The 17,532-nt window shown below is 47.0% G+C and overlaps 8 protein-coding genes across 8 annotated transcripts; 4 read left to right on the top strand and 4 right to left on the bottom strand.

Moving 5' to 3' along the window:
• Nucleotides 1–937: 937 nt before the first annotated feature.
• Nucleotides 938–3,201, top strand: arg2 (acetyl-CoA:L-glutamate N-acetyltransferase; the record flags this gene model as incomplete). The annotated part of the gene is made up of 3 exons (XM_040955879.2): nucleotides 938–991; nucleotides 1,051–1,197; nucleotides 1,267–3,201. 3 exons carry the CDS (start codon nucleotides 938–940, stop codon nucleotides 3,199–3,201), a joined length of 2,136 nt encoding a protein of 711 aa, XP_040813663.1.
• Nucleotides 3,202–4,083: 882 nt separating this feature from the next.
• N7455_009360 (uncharacterized protein) lies at nucleotides 4,084–4,812 on the top strand (the record flags this gene model as incomplete). The annotated part of the gene is made up of 1 exon (XM_040955903.2): nucleotides 4,084–4,812. The coding sequence occupies one exon, from the start codon at nucleotides 4,084–4,086 to the stop codon at nucleotides 4,810–4,812; it is 729 nt and encodes a 242-aa protein (XP_040813768.1).
• Nucleotides 4,813–6,810: 1,998 nt separating this feature from the next.
• On the top strand, nucleotides 6,811–8,346 carry N7455_009359 (uncharacterized protein; the record flags this gene model as incomplete). Its single annotated transcript, XM_040955729.2, has 1 exon — nucleotides 6,811–8,346. One exon carries the CDS (start codon nucleotides 6,811–6,813, stop codon nucleotides 8,344–8,346), a length of 1,536 nt encoding a protein of 511 aa, XP_040813706.2.
• A 344-nt stretch (nucleotides 8,347–8,690) lies between these two features.
• Nucleotides 8,691–9,916, bottom strand: N7455_009358 (isopenicillin N synthase family dioxygenase; the record flags this gene model as incomplete). Its single annotated transcript, XM_065606186.1, has 3 exons — nucleotides 8,691–9,416; nucleotides 9,477–9,545; nucleotides 9,614–9,916. Coding segments are annotated over 3 exons (1,098 nt in total), but the record flags the coding sequence as incomplete, so codon positions are not given.
• A 1,264-nt stretch (nucleotides 9,917–11,180) lies between these two features.
• N7455_009357 (uncharacterized protein) lies at nucleotides 11,181–11,482 on the top strand (the record flags this gene model as incomplete). Its single annotated transcript, XM_040955934.2, has 3 exons — nucleotides 11,181–11,247; nucleotides 11,303–11,396; nucleotides 11,452–11,482. The coding sequence occupies 3 exons, from the start codon at nucleotides 11,181–11,183 to the stop codon at nucleotides 11,480–11,482; spliced, it is 192 nt and encodes a 63-aa protein (XP_040813773.1).
• Nucleotides 11,483–11,586: 104 nt separating this feature from the next.
• N7455_009356 (LipA and NB-ARC domain protein) lies at nucleotides 11,587–14,013 on the bottom strand (the record flags this gene model as incomplete). Its single annotated transcript, XM_065606185.1, has 6 exons — nucleotides 11,587–13,086; nucleotides 13,133–13,444; nucleotides 13,495–13,557; nucleotides 13,608–13,851; nucleotides 13,901–13,959; nucleotides 14,011–14,013. 6 exons carry the CDS (start codon nucleotides 14,011–14,013, stop codon nucleotides 11,587–11,589), a joined length of 2,181 nt encoding a protein of 726 aa, XP_065460148.1.
• A 378-nt stretch (nucleotides 14,014–14,391) lies between these two features.
• On the bottom strand, nucleotides 14,392–15,809 carry N7455_009355 (TDT family transporter; the record flags this gene model as incomplete). Its single annotated transcript, XM_065606184.1, has 5 exons — nucleotides 14,392–14,547; nucleotides 14,601–14,886; nucleotides 14,944–15,240; nucleotides 15,302–15,670; nucleotides 15,724–15,809. 5 exons carry the CDS (start codon nucleotides 15,807–15,809, stop codon nucleotides 14,392–14,394), a joined length of 1,194 nt encoding a protein of 397 aa, XP_065460147.1.
• Nucleotides 15,810–16,273: 464 nt separating this feature from the next.
• Nucleotides 16,274–17,405, bottom strand: abnA (putative extracellular endo-1,5-alpha-L-arabinase; the record flags this gene model as incomplete). Its single annotated transcript, XM_040955746.2, has 4 exons — nucleotides 16,274–16,409; nucleotides 16,463–16,548; nucleotides 16,608–17,084; nucleotides 17,142–17,405. The coding sequence occupies 4 exons, from the start codon at nucleotides 17,403–17,405 to the stop codon at nucleotides 16,274–16,276; spliced, it is 963 nt and encodes a 320-aa protein (XP_040813718.2).
• Between the last annotated feature and the right edge of the window lie 127 nt (nucleotides 17,406–17,532).

Genomic DNA, 17,532 nt, shown 5'->3' with positions numbered 1-17,532 from the left:
GATGTATCCTGTTGTACCGTTACATTTCGCCCCAAAGCGGTCTACGTTTTTTTTATAGGGCTTCTAGAACTTGCCTATGTACCTACATGGAGGTAGAGTGTGAGGAAAGTAGAGCTGAAAAGTCGGTTTTTTATTTTTTGTTTGATTAAGACTGGAATCGATATGAATTCAACAATATCATATAGGACTAGGGTGGAGTTCATGACACTATAAATACCTATGTAGTAAGTGGCATCGTCGATGTACCTAGGTAGATGTGAATCATGCCAAGCCCCTCTAGGGCTACATTACTATAATACGATCTAGTATAGCCTCATGGTTCTAATAAAGGGTCTCCAATCCATTGCAAGAGCTAGTTAAGTATATCTTCAGAAAATCACTGAGCATTCTGGTCCCGGAAGTGGCATGGGTGATTCCGACAAGTTGACTTTTTTTTTGATCTCTTCCTATTTTATGTTAGACTTGAAGCAACCTAAAGCCAAGAAGGGCCTCGGCTATTTCTAATCACATATAGTTGATTGTATATTTATCGATGAATGTAGCTGCATGTAAGTATGTATATAGTGGGTTTTCTAAAATCTCGACGCTAGCTGCATTTAACATACAGTCTAGCCCCGCCAATTGTTCCTGGTTTATTAATATGCTTGTATATCACCTCCATGTGTACATACATGTGTAGGTAGTTAACTAATTAGTTAGCAGCCCCGGAGTGGACATGTTAAATGCCTCTCTTATCAATCTTGGGTATCCACAGGCGGTGAGTTTATAACCGAGGATGCGTCATATTATTATCTTTTTTTTTTTTTTAAATCTTGACTCATTGTTCTCTTTCCTCCTATATTGTCATGTTCTTTGTTGATTCATGGTGAGATTGATTCTCCGAGGCTCTTGCATTGGCGTCAACTGCTGGAGTAATTGATCCCACATACACTCAACCATGACCTCCCGAACATTCAACTGGTCTCGGACGGCCAAATCCTCATTGGTCAAGGTAACCAAACCCGATATACCCCCGCCAATGCCGAGTATTTATTGACTAGAAATTTGAAGCAACATCTAGTTCGTCCTAGTGATCCCATTACGGCGCGCCCGACACAGGCGCAGAATGTCCGAGCCCAGCAAGTTGCCGAGTTCTCGGGCAGCAGCGAAAGCCAAGATCGTCTCGGCCACCGCGCAAAGGAGAAATTGCTGGATCGGGTAGGTAGCAGACCATTTTGTGTGTGTGTGTGTGTGTGTACCATGCTAACGGTTGCGTGTTCGACTTAGGAATTCTTTCTCAGCCTCTTGAACTCCGCATCGACTAAGCGTGAAGCTAAGTCGTACCTAGCTCGGCTAAAGGCTAGCCCCGCCAAACCAACACAAGAATTCCCCGAGTCCCCGAAGGAGTCCATATCAGCATCTTTGCCCTCTGGGGTCAACTTGGGGTCGTTCTATGGTGCTTCCAGAGCGGTGTACGACAGTCCTGTCTTCCGCCAAGATACAACTCCCACTCCGCGCGCGCAGGATATACCGGAAAGGTTGCACTTGGCCTTGATCAAAATCACCACCCCGCAATTACTCGATGATGCCGTGATTAATGGAGTGGCCAAGACACTGTCGCAGCTCGTCCGCCTGGGCATGGCATGCTGCGTGGTTGTCGATCCCGGAAAGGTGGACGGCCCTGCCGGGCGACAAACAGCTATTGAGCAGGCGAATCGGATATCGGCGGCAGTCGATGAGCAGCCAGACTCGAAATCCTTCCGACTAGACTCGGCGTTATCCATATCAGAGCGGGGGTCGGGTCCACCCACGGTGCTATCGCGAAAAGTGCTCTTGAGCGCCCTTCGGGATGGTCATGTGGTACTTGTTCCCCCAATCGCCTATATGGAGGAAAACCCCCGAGCTGTCACAGTTTCAGCTGACGATGCTGCCCTTGCCCTAACAAAAGAATTTGCAGGATTGTCATTAAATCCAGACCCAGACGAAGACCCAGCAGTGACGGTCAAGAGAATCCGTACTCTACAAAGAGAGGTCTCACTGGATCGTGTCATTGTTCTCGATCCGCTGGGGGGCATCCCGGCATTCAAGGGCCCTCAATCATCGCACGTTTTTATCAACATGGAGCAAGAGTTTGATCAAATTAAAGACGAGCTTTCCCAGGCACGAAACTCTGTTTCTGGAAACAATGATTCCTCAAAACAAGCCCTAAGCACTAACCCAATCTTGGAAACAAATCCGATGTCAAAGTTTGTCAATCGTGAGATTGTCTCACCTGAGCAACCTACCACATCCGGTCAATCACCGGGTGCTGAGGTGATGGAGGAGGTGCTGGATGGTCATTTACAGAATCTCCGATTAGCCCAACAAGCATTGGCCATGCTACCATCAGCCTCTTCAGGCATTATTACCTCCCCACAAGAAGTTTCCTACTCAGCCCGTTCACCGCAACAGGCTGCCTCAGACCTGTCGGCAGTCGGAACCCGTCGACAACGCAACCCGTTGATCCACCACCTTCTCACCGACAAGCCTCTACTATCATCCTCTCTACCCCCAGGTCGACGTGGTTCTTCCAATGGTGGGGGATTATTCAGCCCGATCACCTCCCACACGACCTTCGTCAAACGCGGAATGCCGCTTACAATTCTCCCAAACCCCTATACAAAACCCTGGGCAGCCCAGACCCAACCACGACTGGGACTGAACGACCCTTCCATCGACCTTCCCCGCCTAGTCACCTTAATTGAAGACTCCTTTGACCGCAAACTCGACGTCCAAAACTACCTCGATCGAGTGAACAATCGTATCGCCGGTGTCATCGTTGCCGGCGAGTATGAAGGCGGCGCAATCCTCACCTGGGAAACGCCGCCGGGCGTCCCAGACGACGGAAGCGAAGCCAGTGCTGCCCGCATGGTGCCCTATCTGGATAAATTTGCCGTGCTCAAGCGCAGCCAGGGTGCTGGCGGTGTCGCGGATATTGTGTTCAATGCGATGGTGCGGACATGTTTCCCCAATGGGGTCTGCTGGCGTAGTCGCATTGACAACCCGGTTAATAAATGGTACTTTGAGCGGTCTTTAGGTACCTGGAAGCTGGCTGATAGTAACTGGGCGATGTTCTGGACGACGCCTGGGCTGGTGGAGGACACTCAGCGCTTCCAGGACTATGAGGCTGTTTGTCGGTCTATTCAGCCTAGTTGGGCTGATAAGAAAAGTGTCATTGACTGACATATATGTATATAGAAAGACACATGGGTATTATTGACTGACAGATATGTATATAGAAAGAAACATGGGTGTCGAGTAACATCAGCCGTTTCCCCCTTTGTCCAAGAATAAGCATATACCCTCTAAACCTAGGCGATATTTAGCTCATTTTGAATATCGTGGGCAACGATCGTTTTACGTAAAAAGGAAGTGGATGATGAGCCTTTAATATAAAGTCTGATTTTGGGATCTAACATTTGATGCCAAAGTATATTTCGGTTCATTTTTTAGGTCAATGCATAGAGATATTCAACTTGTGTTACAGCAGAACACGAATTTGGTTGACGATGCATGGAAATATGGAATACCTACATATGTAGGTAGGAAACTGTGCTAGATTATGTAGATTATGATGAGTATTGAGCCTGTGTTACAGCAGGCCATGATGAATTCGGTTGAGGACGCATGAAAGTATTGAGTCTGTGTGTCAAAGGGCTTAGTCTTCATATTTGAGATCCAAACAATGCATAAACCTTCTTTTTGATCAGAAGCGATGGAATCGTTTAGAACATTACAGTTCCCACCTCTCGCCGAGAAGAAACACAGACATAATCCTAACTTGACTGTACGCAAGATCAAATTCGGCGAGATCTGCCCTCAATTTTATAGTTCATCATCATCATCGCAGTCTGCACCCTGCCGTGAAACATTGCTTTCCATGCACTTCACTAGATTTGTGGGATGATATGTGGATAGGAAAATAGCAATTTTTGTTCATAAGACTCGTGAAGTATATAAATCACATAGAATCGTCACAAAGGATCCATCGCCAAGTAAGCAGTTATTCTGCTGTTAATCTGCCCCTTCCTTTTTATCTTTATTCGTCTATATCATTTCACCACCATGGGATTCAGGTCCTATCCACAGCGTCTGGCAAATATCCTTACCACCAGACGGTGGGAATACCTTGCTGTTAGCTGTGGTAGCCTCAGCATCGCGTTTTTCGTGATCGGATTCGCGATATCGGGCAATATCCCACCCACCGCACCATGGTGGGATGCCAAGCGAGTCCACGCTCATTACTGGGCACACGTGAAAGGCAGCCAGGCCAGCAGTGTATTTTTGATGGTCGCCGGAGCTATCTATGTCGCCTATTCAGCAGCTCTCACTCGCCAGATTCGTAAAATCCCCGAAATCGATCCCATCATTGGCGACCTTCAACTTGCGAGTGCAGCAGCAGGTTTCAGCGGCTTCATGCTAGGTGCCGTTGCTATGGGACTATTGACATTCCGCGATTATGGCCCGGAGTTGACACAACTCTTGAATGATATTTTCTGGATGGCCATGTTTCTAACTTGGCCAATCTTCTTGGTGCAGATGTGGTCGGTTGCGTGGGCCAGCCTCAGAGATAAGAGCGCCAACCCTGTACTTCCTAGAAGCATGGGTGTGGTCAATTTTGTCGCCCCCATTGTCTTTGCTCTGAGCAGCGGAATCCACATACATCACACGGGCCCTATGGCATGGAATGGCGGCCTTGTGTTTTGGCCTACCATGATAGCTTTTGGATTGCAAGTCAATATTGACACCTGGTATATGTGGAGGAATCTAGAAGATAGGCGTCATCTTCCCTAGGAACCAACGTGTTGCCGGCGTCGCCTGTTCCAGAAACATTGGCAGGGCAGCTCCAATCTCCTAACTCGCCGAACCAGATTGGATACTATGATGACTGGCAACTAGCATGGGCGTTGTAGCTCAATTATTATGGCAGAGGAAGAGGGGACAGATTGTTTTGTTGAGATAATAGGGGAGAAGCATAGAAAATATCAGGCCATGGGATGCATTGAGTGGTGAGATGTTGACGAGGAAAGGTATAATGTGCATTGAACCTCGTCAGTCTTTGTCCTCCATAAGCTATGCGTTTGAATCTACAACCTAGTATATGAGATCATGAAGTACAATATGATGATATTATGTAGCGCTGAGAGATATATAGTAGAAAGGCAAGGAACACCAGAGTATATTACCTTCACAGGCTGCTTATCCTAAGAAGCAGCTCTCAATTCATCATACAACTATAGTATACCTTTTGCGTCTATTTCCCCAATCCACAATTTATCCCCCGTATCCCCCCGGAGGGTCTTATCGAGAGGTGGCGAATCAAAGACGTCAGGTAGTAATGGAATTTCGTTATTACTATCGTGGATTAAATAAACTACCGGTCTCCATCCGTAAGAACCAGGCATTCGTTGTAAAAACTCTCAAACGTTGTGGATGCTTCATCTTCCAATTATATGTGCTCTGTTTATGCCGAGCCTCAACCATTTCACTCCGCCACACCTCGCCAATTACGTAGATTGCTAGTGGATCCATAATATTGTGGAAAGTTTGGAGATCTTGGAAGATTGAACAGTAAATCAGATGAAAGCAAAATATCAGTTGAAAGTACGAGAATATAGTATTTTCACGCTAGGAATGGCAAAGTGTCTCTGATGATAGTCTCATTGTGGCGCAGCCCCTTGAACTGGCCCAGAGCAGGAAGAGTGTTCACAGGATTTTGGCCGAGCCGTGAGAGTATCCCGATTTGCGTTTTTACCAATCCCGATACCGGGGATGTTCTGCCCTTCCCGATCTGCTTTTCGGTCAAGTTTCGGTATAATTATAGCCTTGGTATTCTATCCTAGTAGCTTGGCTCGACGTACATGTTCTTGGCGCACGAAACCTTGGTTAGTCAAAGCCAAGGCCAGAGAGGCGGTACCGGTAGAAGTACAATAAGAATAAGAATAAGACAGTTGCTTTGACACAATATAATCTGATTGAAAGGAGTTTATGTCCATTATAAATGAAAATATAGTCAAAATCAAAGGGAGAGAAATGTATAGATGGTGAAGTGAAGTAAGTATAGGGAGAATTGTGGGGTTGTAAACCCTAAAACCCTTGGGTTACCCCGATTACCCCGGTTTCCTTGAAGAGGTGCCTGTACCGCGGTTTGACTGGACTGCGCCGACGGAGAAAATTTGAGAAAATGTCGGGAATATCTCGTCTTGGAATTGTCCTTGGCGGCGGCCTGATCACATTGACCGAAACTTTGCAGTCATTTGTCGGCTTGTGGCCCGATCTGCCCTTATTTACCATTGTCTTTATATCGGCCTAAGCCCTTTAGAATGAGATATATCTCGAACCCATGATCGAACACGTCTACAAACAGTGTGCCTCTGCCCAGGTCCATGGGTGTCTTTAAACCATCTGTGGTGAACCCCCGCATATAAGAAGCCTCTGCGAGTGCACAAATAATAAAGAGCGACCCACCTCACGCGCAAATATGCCTTGGCCTACACGTTGACTGGAGAAAAGGGGAGGGCCAAGGGTCTTATCAAATGTAGACTTTGAAGACCCTCGACCGTGGCCCGCCTACCCCATGGGGGTTTTCTCCCGACATGCGGGATTCCGAGTTTTTGGTTTGGTTTGGCAACAATTGAACTTTCCCTCCATCAAAAAGATATAAAAAGTCGTTCCCCTGCATACGGATTGGTCCATTATCCCGAACTGTTTGCTTTTTCTCTGTGGGCTCCTGCCTTCATTGGGTTTACTGTTCTTTATTACCTTCTCAAACTACATTTGGTTTTGCCCAAAATGGCCGGTCTTCATCTCAACATCGACTGGAAGTCGAATCGGCGGGCCATCGCCTACTGTCTGGTGGCTGCCATCGGTGCCCTTTGCTACGGTTACGATACGATCTATTATACCGGAATCCAAGGCATGACATGGTTTGCCAAGGACTATGGGGAGCAGAACGCAGATGGCTCCTACTCGCTTGGAACATCGTTCCTATCGCTGTCTGCTAGCATCATCTATGTGGGAGAGTTAGTCGGAGCTCTTGCCGCCGCTCCCATCAATGACTTTTTCGGCCGGCGTGCTGTGTTTCTGTCGGCCTCTCTTTGCATCGTTATTGGAGCCATCGTGCAAGTGTGCTCCTTTGGCTCTGACCCAGTCTTCTATGTCAGTCGTGTTTTGATTGGTTTAGGTGTCGGGCAGTTCACCGCGACTTGTCTGATGTACATCGGAGAGGTCGCACCGTCCGCCATCAGAGGTCCGGCTCTCATGTGCTTCCAGTTCATGCAGTCTGTCTCGCAGTTAGTCGGAGCCTGTGTCAACCAAGGCACACAGAGCATTTCCAGTGCTCAATCTTATCGCATTCCTATGTGCCTGCTGGTTGTTCTCCCCGGTATCATGCTTTTGTGCCTTCCTTTCACACCCGAAAGCCCAGTGTGGTACATGTACAAAGGCAAACGCGATAAGGCCATCAAGGCTCTCCGCAAAATCAACCACAGCTTTCGTGACTATGATCCCTCGGCGGACATCCAAGCAATCGACGACCAAGTCCAAATGGAACGTGAAATGGCGAAAGATGCTACCTGGATGTCACTCATTATGGATCCTATTGAGCGCCGTAAGCTCTTCTACGCCTGCGGCGCCATGTTCGTGCAGCAGATCAACGGTATCCAGTTCTGGTACACATATGGCGTTGTATTTGCGCAGTCGATCGGCGTCGCCGACCCCTTCACTATAAACACCATTATCTACGTCCTACAAATCATTACCGTCGGCGTTGCAGTTGTCCTCGGAAACAAGATCAAGCGCCGCACGAACCTCATCATCTGCTCAGGTGGTATCTTCGTCTCCCTCATCGCCGTCGGCGGCCTGGGCACCACCCGGTCTCCAGACGGCACATTTGGTCGTGGCATCGGCATCGGTATCGTCGTTCTCGCCTACATCAACATCATCTTCTACAACTTCTCCATCGGCACGCTTTCGTACTCCATCGCTTCGGAAATGTCCGTTGGCCGCAACAGAAACAAGATCACCTCGTGCGCCATGGCCGTATTCTTTCTTACAGTCTGGCTCATGGTCTTCACCAGTCCTTACATGTACTACACGGCTAATTTAGGTCCAATGATCGGTTTCGTCTATGGAGGGACAACCCTATTTTTACTGGCTTACTCGTGGTTCTGTGTTGGTGAGACCGCAGGTCGGAGCAATGCCGAAATTGAGAGACTCTTCCAAGATAAGGTTCCTGTTCGCCAGTGGGCGACATATGTGATTCCTTCCGATGATGTGGCAGTTATGAAGAAGCAGGGCACCGATGATGAACAGATTGAGATGGCATGAGCTGTACGGCATCGACCTACTTAAATATATATCTATGCAGACCGCTTATACTACAGGAATGAGATATGTTGAATAATATACTATGGAGTAGTACACTAAGCAGCATGTAAAACCTTGGAATCTTAGAATGGATCTTTCACAAAAGAGGAATACTTCATTTTGGGTCTAAGGTCTCGACCCAAAACCCAACCTAGTCTGGGTCTAGGTCGAAAGCTTATAACCTAGGCCTAAGCTCGAACTAGTGACTAGTAAAATCGCTGTCCCAACAGTATCCTGCTTTTTACTACGTATGTCACCATGGTATTAGAAAATATACAATATCTCAAATTGTATGTATTAACAAGTCAGCCAAAAAAGTCCTTCTGGCCCTTCAATGCTTTCGCTAAGATTTCCGGATACCATCGCTGTCCAACATCTTGGTGACTGGTCACCCGAGCAATGAAGGTGCCCTGGCCAATGCTCCCACGGAATATATCGTTAAAAGTTGCCTCCGCATCTGATTTGACCTTGTCATTTTTCACCAAGTCACGGATATGATCTGGGATCTTCAAAGAGATCTTATCGACAGAAAGATCGAGACTCACTCCCTGGAACACAGGGAAGGAAAATCTAGGTCCTAAACAGCCATCCTGGAAGTTCTCCGGCCGTAAGCTTACACGGTGAGTGGTTGCTGTGCAGATCCCTCCGGTCAGCGCCTCCAAGGACCGGCCAATGTTAATTACCAATGTTCCCGGAAGTGGCGGGGCCGGAATCCATGTGCCGGTTTTATTTTGGACCTCGAGGCCATGATGGGGAGTACCCTGCAAGAGGAATGTAAGGAATCCGGAATCTTTATGAGGACCAACACCTTGAAATCCGGAGTCCTCATTGGTAGCTTCAAGTGGGGGAGGGTATTTGATCAACTTCAGTTTATGTTGCTGCGGGTTGTCAAAGACCTGGTCGAATGTAGTTGGCGGGAGATCTAATGACTCCGCAATCAACCCTGGGAACAACTCTGCTAGGTTGCTCACTTCCGACAGATATGCGTCGAATGATTGACGAAATCCGGGGATTGCCGTTTCATCAGGCCACTGACAGGAAATTTCCTCATAAGCATTGACAGAAACAGAGACAAATATATAAGACCTTACCTGGTTAGGACCAACCACATTCCTATACAAAGGCTCGTCTGGACCAGGTGCAGGGAGCTCGGTTGCGAACTGACAAGGGTGTTGGTAGATATGTCAAAAAAAAAAGAAGAAGAAGAAAAAATAGAGCCAGAGCTTACATCAAATTGTTCACGATAATCAGGCTTTAAAGCCGTAATTTCTGCACCAAGCCTTGAGTAGCCCAAAAAGTGCGGACTATTGACCATTTCGATCTCCAGCTTTTTCTCTAGCGGTAGTTCAAAAAGACCTAGGGCCTTTTCTATAAACTGCTCTTGGCTTTGAGCCGAAATAGGAGCATTTCGGAGATAAAAAAATCCAACATTCACAAGGGCTTCGCGAAGGTTTGCGAGAAAGGTGGGTTTAGATGGTGATAGTGCCTGGGAGAAATCCAGCACAGGAATTGAAGTGAAAGATGAACCCGACTTGGAAGATCAGCGTAATTCCAAGCATATGGGATATAATAGATCATACCATTTTTCGAGATGAGAATCAAACATAGAGATGAAGTGCGGTGATTTCGAAGTCAAAATAAAAATAAAAACAATCTCAAGGTCTCTTTGATTGGACTGCGATGGCGAATAATGGCGAATGTGGTTGTTCTGATCGAAGACCCCGCACTTCGCACTTCGGAGTGCACCGTCAAAATGGACTTTTTATATACATTTATATATACATTTATATATACTTATATGTATTTATATGTACTTGGTTGAAACTAGCAATTCATTCATTGTATATCTTTATTTAGAGGTGTGAGAATGTAAATTCGCCTGGTAAAGATCTAAGTGTATAGGCACCCTCCTTTACCACAGCTTGAATATCAAGAATTCTTCCTTTGCTTTCTCCCCGGTAGTAGTCTCATCAGTATAAAATAGGAAGAGAGAAACCAGTGAATATCGATATATGAAGTGGCATCCATATAATTATTCGTAGACCTACATAGAAAGAGAGTAAAAAAGAGTAGAAATTCACAGATTGTGTAAAGGGATAGAAGGTGCCCATGTACATCCATACGGGTTGGCCGTCATGATGCTTTTGATAAAAGACCTAGTCATGAGACTCATGGCTGATAGATTGTAATGCCATTTGTGCAGCATTTGGGTGTAAGCTTATCCTTCATGTCACAAACATACAAAAAGTACGATGAAGAATGCTGTACAATGTTGAACAAGAATGTTCATACAGAGAACCGCCGTGTGAGTGCAAGAGATTGATGGTATATTGCTGCCTTCGTGCCTTTGTGCCGTGGTGCCTCATTCTGAAGGTGTCAATTAATGACTGAGGCAACGATAATCTTATACTCGCTGACGTCACGATATACAATATCTCACCGTTATAGACTAGACCCACCCTAGCAGATCGGGAACATCAATATGATCTCAGATATGAGCCTATCTTGGACCAGTATGCCAATGAGAATGCCTTCGAGAAGAGTTCTGCCGGGACAAACCCACATTTAAGATGATGCGAGTGCGGTAATGACGATAGCATTATATGCTAAGGCGAATCATCATCCCAGGAAGCCCGAAGCATCATACAAAATGTGGAGTACATTGTAATGGATTTTCGATTGGAAAGTCTCCCGAGGTCGATGAGTCTCTATAAAAGGGTAGTTCATCCGGGTTTACATCTACCTCTCTTATAACAACCTCTACATTTATATATCACTATAACCAGCCTTCCACAATGGACAAACTTTCCAATCTCGCCCACAAGCTTGGAGGAAACAAGGGCCAAGAATACATTGACAAGGGTAAGATTCAGTGTTTATAATCTCGCGCATCGGACTCCCAAGTTAACAACACCAGGTATCCACGCCGCGGAGGATAAGATCGGTGGTGGCAAGGGTGATCCTACGAAGAAGGTCACCGATGCTGGCCGTGAGCAGTTGGAGAAGGCAGGGTATGAATTTCGGTCTTGAAATGAAATGGAACGATGTCGCTAATTGCATATACAGAAAGGACCTCCCCAACAAGTTCTCACACTAGACACATGACCTGACAGAAAATACTACCCTTCCACTCATGTACCTAAATATATGACAATAAATAATTAATATCCCATTGGACATGGAATATCGTAGAAAAGCACGTCAATATCGCTGCATGTTTGACAAAAACCCTCCTATTCCCGACCCTAGGCCCCGACGGGTGTACATGGTATTCGCCCTACACAGTTGAAGATGGCTGTTGATGCGCTCGGTCGCTTTAGAGTCACTGGCCGAACTCGCCACAATGCGCTCATAGTACTGCTGGGCATGTTCGTACTCCTTAGCGTTGAAGTGTAAATTGCCCAGCAACTCCAATGTGCTTTGAGTTTCGAGGTTGTCTTTGCCCTTGCGATGTTCAACCCAGTTCAGATATCGTATCAACCAGGGGAAGGCTTCCGCAGCACGACTGTTGGTGAGTACACCTTGAGCATAGCCGTTTTGCAGAGCGTACATGACGCCAATGTTGCCCACGATGTCCATCGTTAGCGGATGATCGGGTCCTAACGCTTCTTCGGCACTGGCCAAAGCCCGTCGCAGCGTCTCCGAGGCCTCCGTACTCTGCTGCATAAGGCTCTGTCCTCGGCCATGGAGACAGAGAGCGCGAATAGTAGACGGGTGTGCATGGCCCAATGAAGTCCGAAGCTCTTGGTAGACCTGTAACAACATGTCCACCGCTCGTTGGACATCGGGTTGGAAACGCATAACAATTAGGGAATTTGCGTCCCCAGATTGGGTACTAATAATGTATTCCAAAGCGTCCAACACAGAGCCGAAGACACGAACGTGGGTTTCTCCAAGCAGACGCTTCAGGGTGTCTGTTAGCTTTTCTGCAGTCGTCACGGCATTTTGCCGGCGACCCAGCGCATTGTAGGTAATTCCTAGTCGACGCCGAGTGTCACAGGTATCCAAATGGTCTTCGCCGATAGTCATTTGCTGACGGGCTAACACGTTGGCGCAAACCGACTCGGCCTCTTGATACTTGCCCTGTTGACACAGGACCTCTGCGGTCAAACTTTCCGTTTTCATTGTCAGGGGATGCTTTTTCCCAAAGACGCGTTGGGTGTTTTCAGACGCCCATTGACACCATTCGTTTGCCTTGTCCAAGTAGTTGGTCTCCAGTTCCACTTCAGCTAGGTTATATGCCACTGATAGTGTACTAAAATGATCCGGACCAAGGCTGCGCAAATGCTCCTGGAAAATCTCATATTCGACAGTTCGAGCTTCGTCCCATCGAGCCCGATTCTTCAGCTCTGCGGAGCGAAGAGATCGTGGGTCGTTATCCAGAGCATTGAAAATCACTCCTGTCACCCTTTGCACCGGATATGAGCGACCCTGCACCTGGTATGGCGTGCTGCTATTAGAATGAATGCGTGGGGGCACGGGCGGTGGAGATGATGCAGTACTTGGAGGCATTTGTGGAATGAAGCCTTGCTCCGACAAAAGCGCCTGATCGACCAATTGTTTGATATTCCCTTTTATCAAACGGTACATGGGACCCCGAGCGCCCACCTTGCACATCTGTGAGTGATCTGCGTCGAGCTTGAGTTGAGTTTCCCGTAAACCAGACAATCCAAGAACCGCAGACTCTTCATCAACCACAAGCTTTTTAATGTCAGCCTAAGTCCGAGCTAATAAAGGGTCCGCTTACATGGCTGATAGATGCTGGTCCAACTCCCCCTATCTGCACCTCCTTCCCTTCGATAAAGCTAACAACACGATAATCCTCTAGTTGGTGTCGAAACCGATCGGTCATTTGCCGAGTAAAAAGTGAATTGTGTTCCAGGGAGTCTAGAAGGTCATTGCTGGCATGGCCTTTCGAGACAAAGCGGGCAACGCGGGCTGCAATTTTCCCCAGTTCCACAGCCTTCGCGCCACGATGAGGTGTCCCGAAGAAGACGAGACCAGAAGTTGCCGAACGAATAGAAGTATATTTGGGATCTTCTTTAGCATTGAGAAGTGCCTGTACCAGTAAATAAAGCCCTAAAGAAAAAGGGGTATGGGAAATCTGACCTGCTTAATCACTAATCCTCCTAAACTATGTCCGATAAATATCACTTTCGGCGGAACAGAGCCCTGTGACATGTTAATCCATCACTAAATCAACGTTTCTGGGTATGATTTACCATCTGGGGGCCGCGTTCCATATCCAATAAATTCAACAGGGTATTCGCGTGGTCCTTGATGCTTGCCGTTGACATGGTCTGTGGATGGGTGATATTTGAATTGTATCCATAGACAAAGACGCGTGCATACGGAATATCCTCGGCCAGGAAGTCTGTCGGCCAAAACTTGCCATTGCTGTGTGTCCATGTCTGGAAAGGATGATCATTTCGACCGCTTGGATTCAGGCCATGAACGAAGACAAGACTAAACAGCTTCTTAGAAATGATTTAGGCTTAGGACTTAGTGTTCATACTCGACCTTGTGTGATTCAAAAGGAGAGAATACCTCCTGCAAGAAGGGAAACTCGTATTCCTGGGCTTTGTTTAGAGTCTTGTCTTGTCATAGATAGAGCCCAAAGCTTACCATTCTGATTTAGGCGCTACCGTGAAGGAGGTAAAGAGTCAATAAAAGGGCATTCAGTTTCACAAAAGATTGTAAGTTCAAAAGGAGACGGAATGGGATGAAAGCGAACACGAAGCTGACGGGCTGAACATGTGACTACTCGTCTGATAGGCAGTGCTTAGCGTGAATAAATACATAGTTATCATACCCAGGTGATAATTGCCCCGGAACCAATCACATAAGAAATATCGAGCTCGGCAAAAATTGCCCAAACTGTACTGTGTTTTGTGGCTTGGCCGTGATAGAAGACGCTGTCAGCGGGGTTATCCGGCGCGATGCATCACACCTGGGCACACGCATAGTATTGGTGTATTGTTTCTCTCCGAAGAGCTTTTTTCTTTCTTACGCCCGATGCCGATCTGCATCTCGCTCAGTCCCCTCTTCCTTCAATGCCAGATTTTGTAAGCATGGAGCATAAAACAGGGTTCCGCGCCATGCTCCGTGTGCAGTTCGTGATGCAACCAACATCCACAATAGCAAAACAAAGCCACTTAAGGTCTTGGTATGTAAAGTTAGTAGTCATTCAGTTGGAGAACGGAAAATAGACATACCGTGCCGAGAACTTTGAAGAAGATGATGTCCATTTCAACACCCAATTCAATAGTGTTTGCGGCATACACCCCAAGTGGGAACGTAAATCCCCACCAGCCCATATTGAAAGGAAATGGAGAGCTGTATAGAACTGTAGCTAGAGCAAATACGAGCCAAATCAGGCCGAAGCTCCACATTATTAGGGACATGAAGACACCCAAGACATATGCCATCTGGCCCGCGATAGGGTCCAGGAATTGGGAATCCTGCAACAATACCCGTGCTACCTTCCCAATGTAAAGGATGCTGGTAGCGGATTAGCCAGAGTCTCAGGTCCCCTGGGGAAGTGGGTAAAACACATACCCGAAACCACCAAAGCCAAGAGGCCCCAGGGGTAGAAAGCAGCTCACAATCAGTTCCCTCGGTGGAAGCTTATGCACTGCTAGTCGCTGATAATAGATCACCAATACCGCAATAGCCAACGGAGTGCCCATCCCCCAGAGAATAAACGAGACGAGGAGTGTTCCCAGCGCATGTTGTTTGTCTGGTAAGATAATAGCAACCTCTGCGCCAGTACCTGCTGCCACAATGGTTGCTGCGATGGGTAATAATTGAACCGCAGTGATCCGATCTAGGGAGGTAATATAGCGCTGAGATATCCTGATCACGATGTTAGTATCCTAGACATTCGCCATTCGCTTGTGTAAGATTGTAGACCTACAAAATAAACGACAGAGACAGAGTCACAGAAGCCGCAGCTACCACATCTATCATCCATAACGCCCACGCAACCTTTTTGGCCCATTCGCCCCAGATTGGCACACAAATGAACACCCACATCTCAATGAGTGTAGCAAATCCCATCGGGATTGTGGCCAAGAAGAGCGAATTGGTTGGATCTTGAATCATCACATTCCATATTTCAGGATATAAGGCGTATCGGAGAATAGAAGTAATGGCAGCTAGAGTGAATAACACCGTATTGAGTAGAAAAAACACAATCGACAAGTAATGGAGCGCCGGAGCATCGAAAGGGATCAATGTCATCAACACCGAAACAATACCAGTACCCATTGTCACAGCAAACCATCTGCATGTTTCTATTAGCACAAACCGGTAGACTGTGGAGAGGGAAGACCATACGATGGACTAAAATTCCGCACGATGCGTCTCCATCCTACATTGTACTTCACCGGACCCTTGGCGGGTAGTTTAGATGACTTTGCCATAGGCAATGAAATTAAATTTCATAAAATGTCAAGAATAGGAGTTGATGAGAAGAGAACCGGACGCATTTTGTAGATCAACGCCTCACTATTCGGCCGAGTGCGGAAGTCGCCGAGATGAGTGGGGTTATCTTCATACTATCTTCATACTATATAACTATGTGCCTACATAGTTCTTTAAACTCCAAAATCCAGGTTTAGGATGCAATTGAATTATAAGATATTCACATGGGGGATCTTTTGCTATGGCCTAGCGATGGAATGGCATTCGCTTAACGTGGATATACCACCTGAACCAAGCAAAGGCAATTTGCCAGAAAGGAATCAAAAAGGAATCAATCCCTGGTATTGCAAGCTAATATGGAGCCCCGGGAGAAAGAGCAAAGAGAAAGAGGAGAAGCCATTTCCCCCCGACAAACAGTACCCGGCCTAAAGAAGGTACCGACTAGACGTCAACTGACCTCAATTTAAACCACTGGCCATCCGCTTGAGAAATCAATCTTATTCCACCCAAACAGTTTCTGCCCATCGGCATAGCCTATAGTGGTGTCAACGTAGTGGTAGTAAAGCACTGGACCGAGGATAGGATCCGTAAATACGCCCCTAGAGAAACATTAGGCCAATATTCAATTCTTTGGGGGAATTCGAGAACTCACTGTCCACCAGGACCGTAGACTGTGCCATGACTCTCTAGAACGACTGTGCCACCCCCGTTTGTACAGGCAGTCCCCGTAGCATCAACCTTTGATGAAGAGTTAGGGCGAAGTGTCCAAAAGCAAGAAAGAACAGTGGGTAACATACAAATCCGCTAGTAGGCGAGGTCGATCGGCAGACCTTGATTTTGTACTCTGCGCCGCTGGCAGGGCGAGATGTGTCGTAGCCACAACAGATGCCGGCAGAGTAAAAGAGATAGTAATAGCTTCCATACTTATACAGATAAGGCCCCTCCACGGCATGTGTTCCAGAAGGGTCGAACGCCAGATTGTAGGACGAAGATGCGACTTTAGTGGCAGCTGAATTCATTGGAGCCTGGAAGATATCTTGCCAAAAGGAGCCGAAAGTCATGTAGTAAGTACCACTATCGTTGAGCAGATTGCCGTCAATGGCATTGTACGCCTTGCCAGATGACGAGGCAATACCAGTTGCTCCATGGTCAGTCCAGGAGTCCAACTCCATGGTTGCAGATGTGGCTAATCCAAGAGCTGAATCCTGTACACCAAACGTCGATACAGAGTAATAAACGTGGTAAACATCATTCACAACCTGCGCATCGGGGGCCTAACATGGATGTCAGTATGTTCATTACGACAAGCCTTGCACTAACATCATGCTTACCCACAAGTCTGTATTTCCGGCGAGATCAATAGAAGACCCACTAGGCAACATGGACCCAATGCTAGTCCACGGGCCGTTGATAGATGAGGCGCTCGCATACGAAATCTTGTTGCCAGTAGAAAATCGGAAATAACGTTTGTCCGATGATCTCTGTATTAATGACGGGTCATGCACGTTGCAGGCCCCTGAACAACTGCCAGGGTTTGCATATCCGTGCACGAGGGTTGAGAACAGCAACGGTTTAACGATATTACCAAAATGCATCGGGGGAATGTTGAACGAAGAGATTGATCTTGGCCAGTAGACTCCTGGGTTTATTTATACACATTATTTGGCCAGGAGATGCAGGAATTATTGGTGGAAATGCGTACTTTTACTCCATCGGGCATCT

The sequence above is a fragment of the Penicillium solitum genome (assembly GCF_028829755.1).
Source record: "Penicillium solitum strain IBT 25940 chromosome Unknown utg000008l_segment0_segment0, whole genome shotgun sequence".
NCBI classification, from domain to species: domain Eukaryota; kingdom Fungi; phylum Ascomycota; class Eurotiomycetes; order Eurotiales; family Aspergillaceae; genus Penicillium; species Penicillium solitum.
The sequence above is the reverse complement of the archived record's forward strand: the minus strand, read 5'-3'. Positions and strand labels throughout refer to the sequence as shown.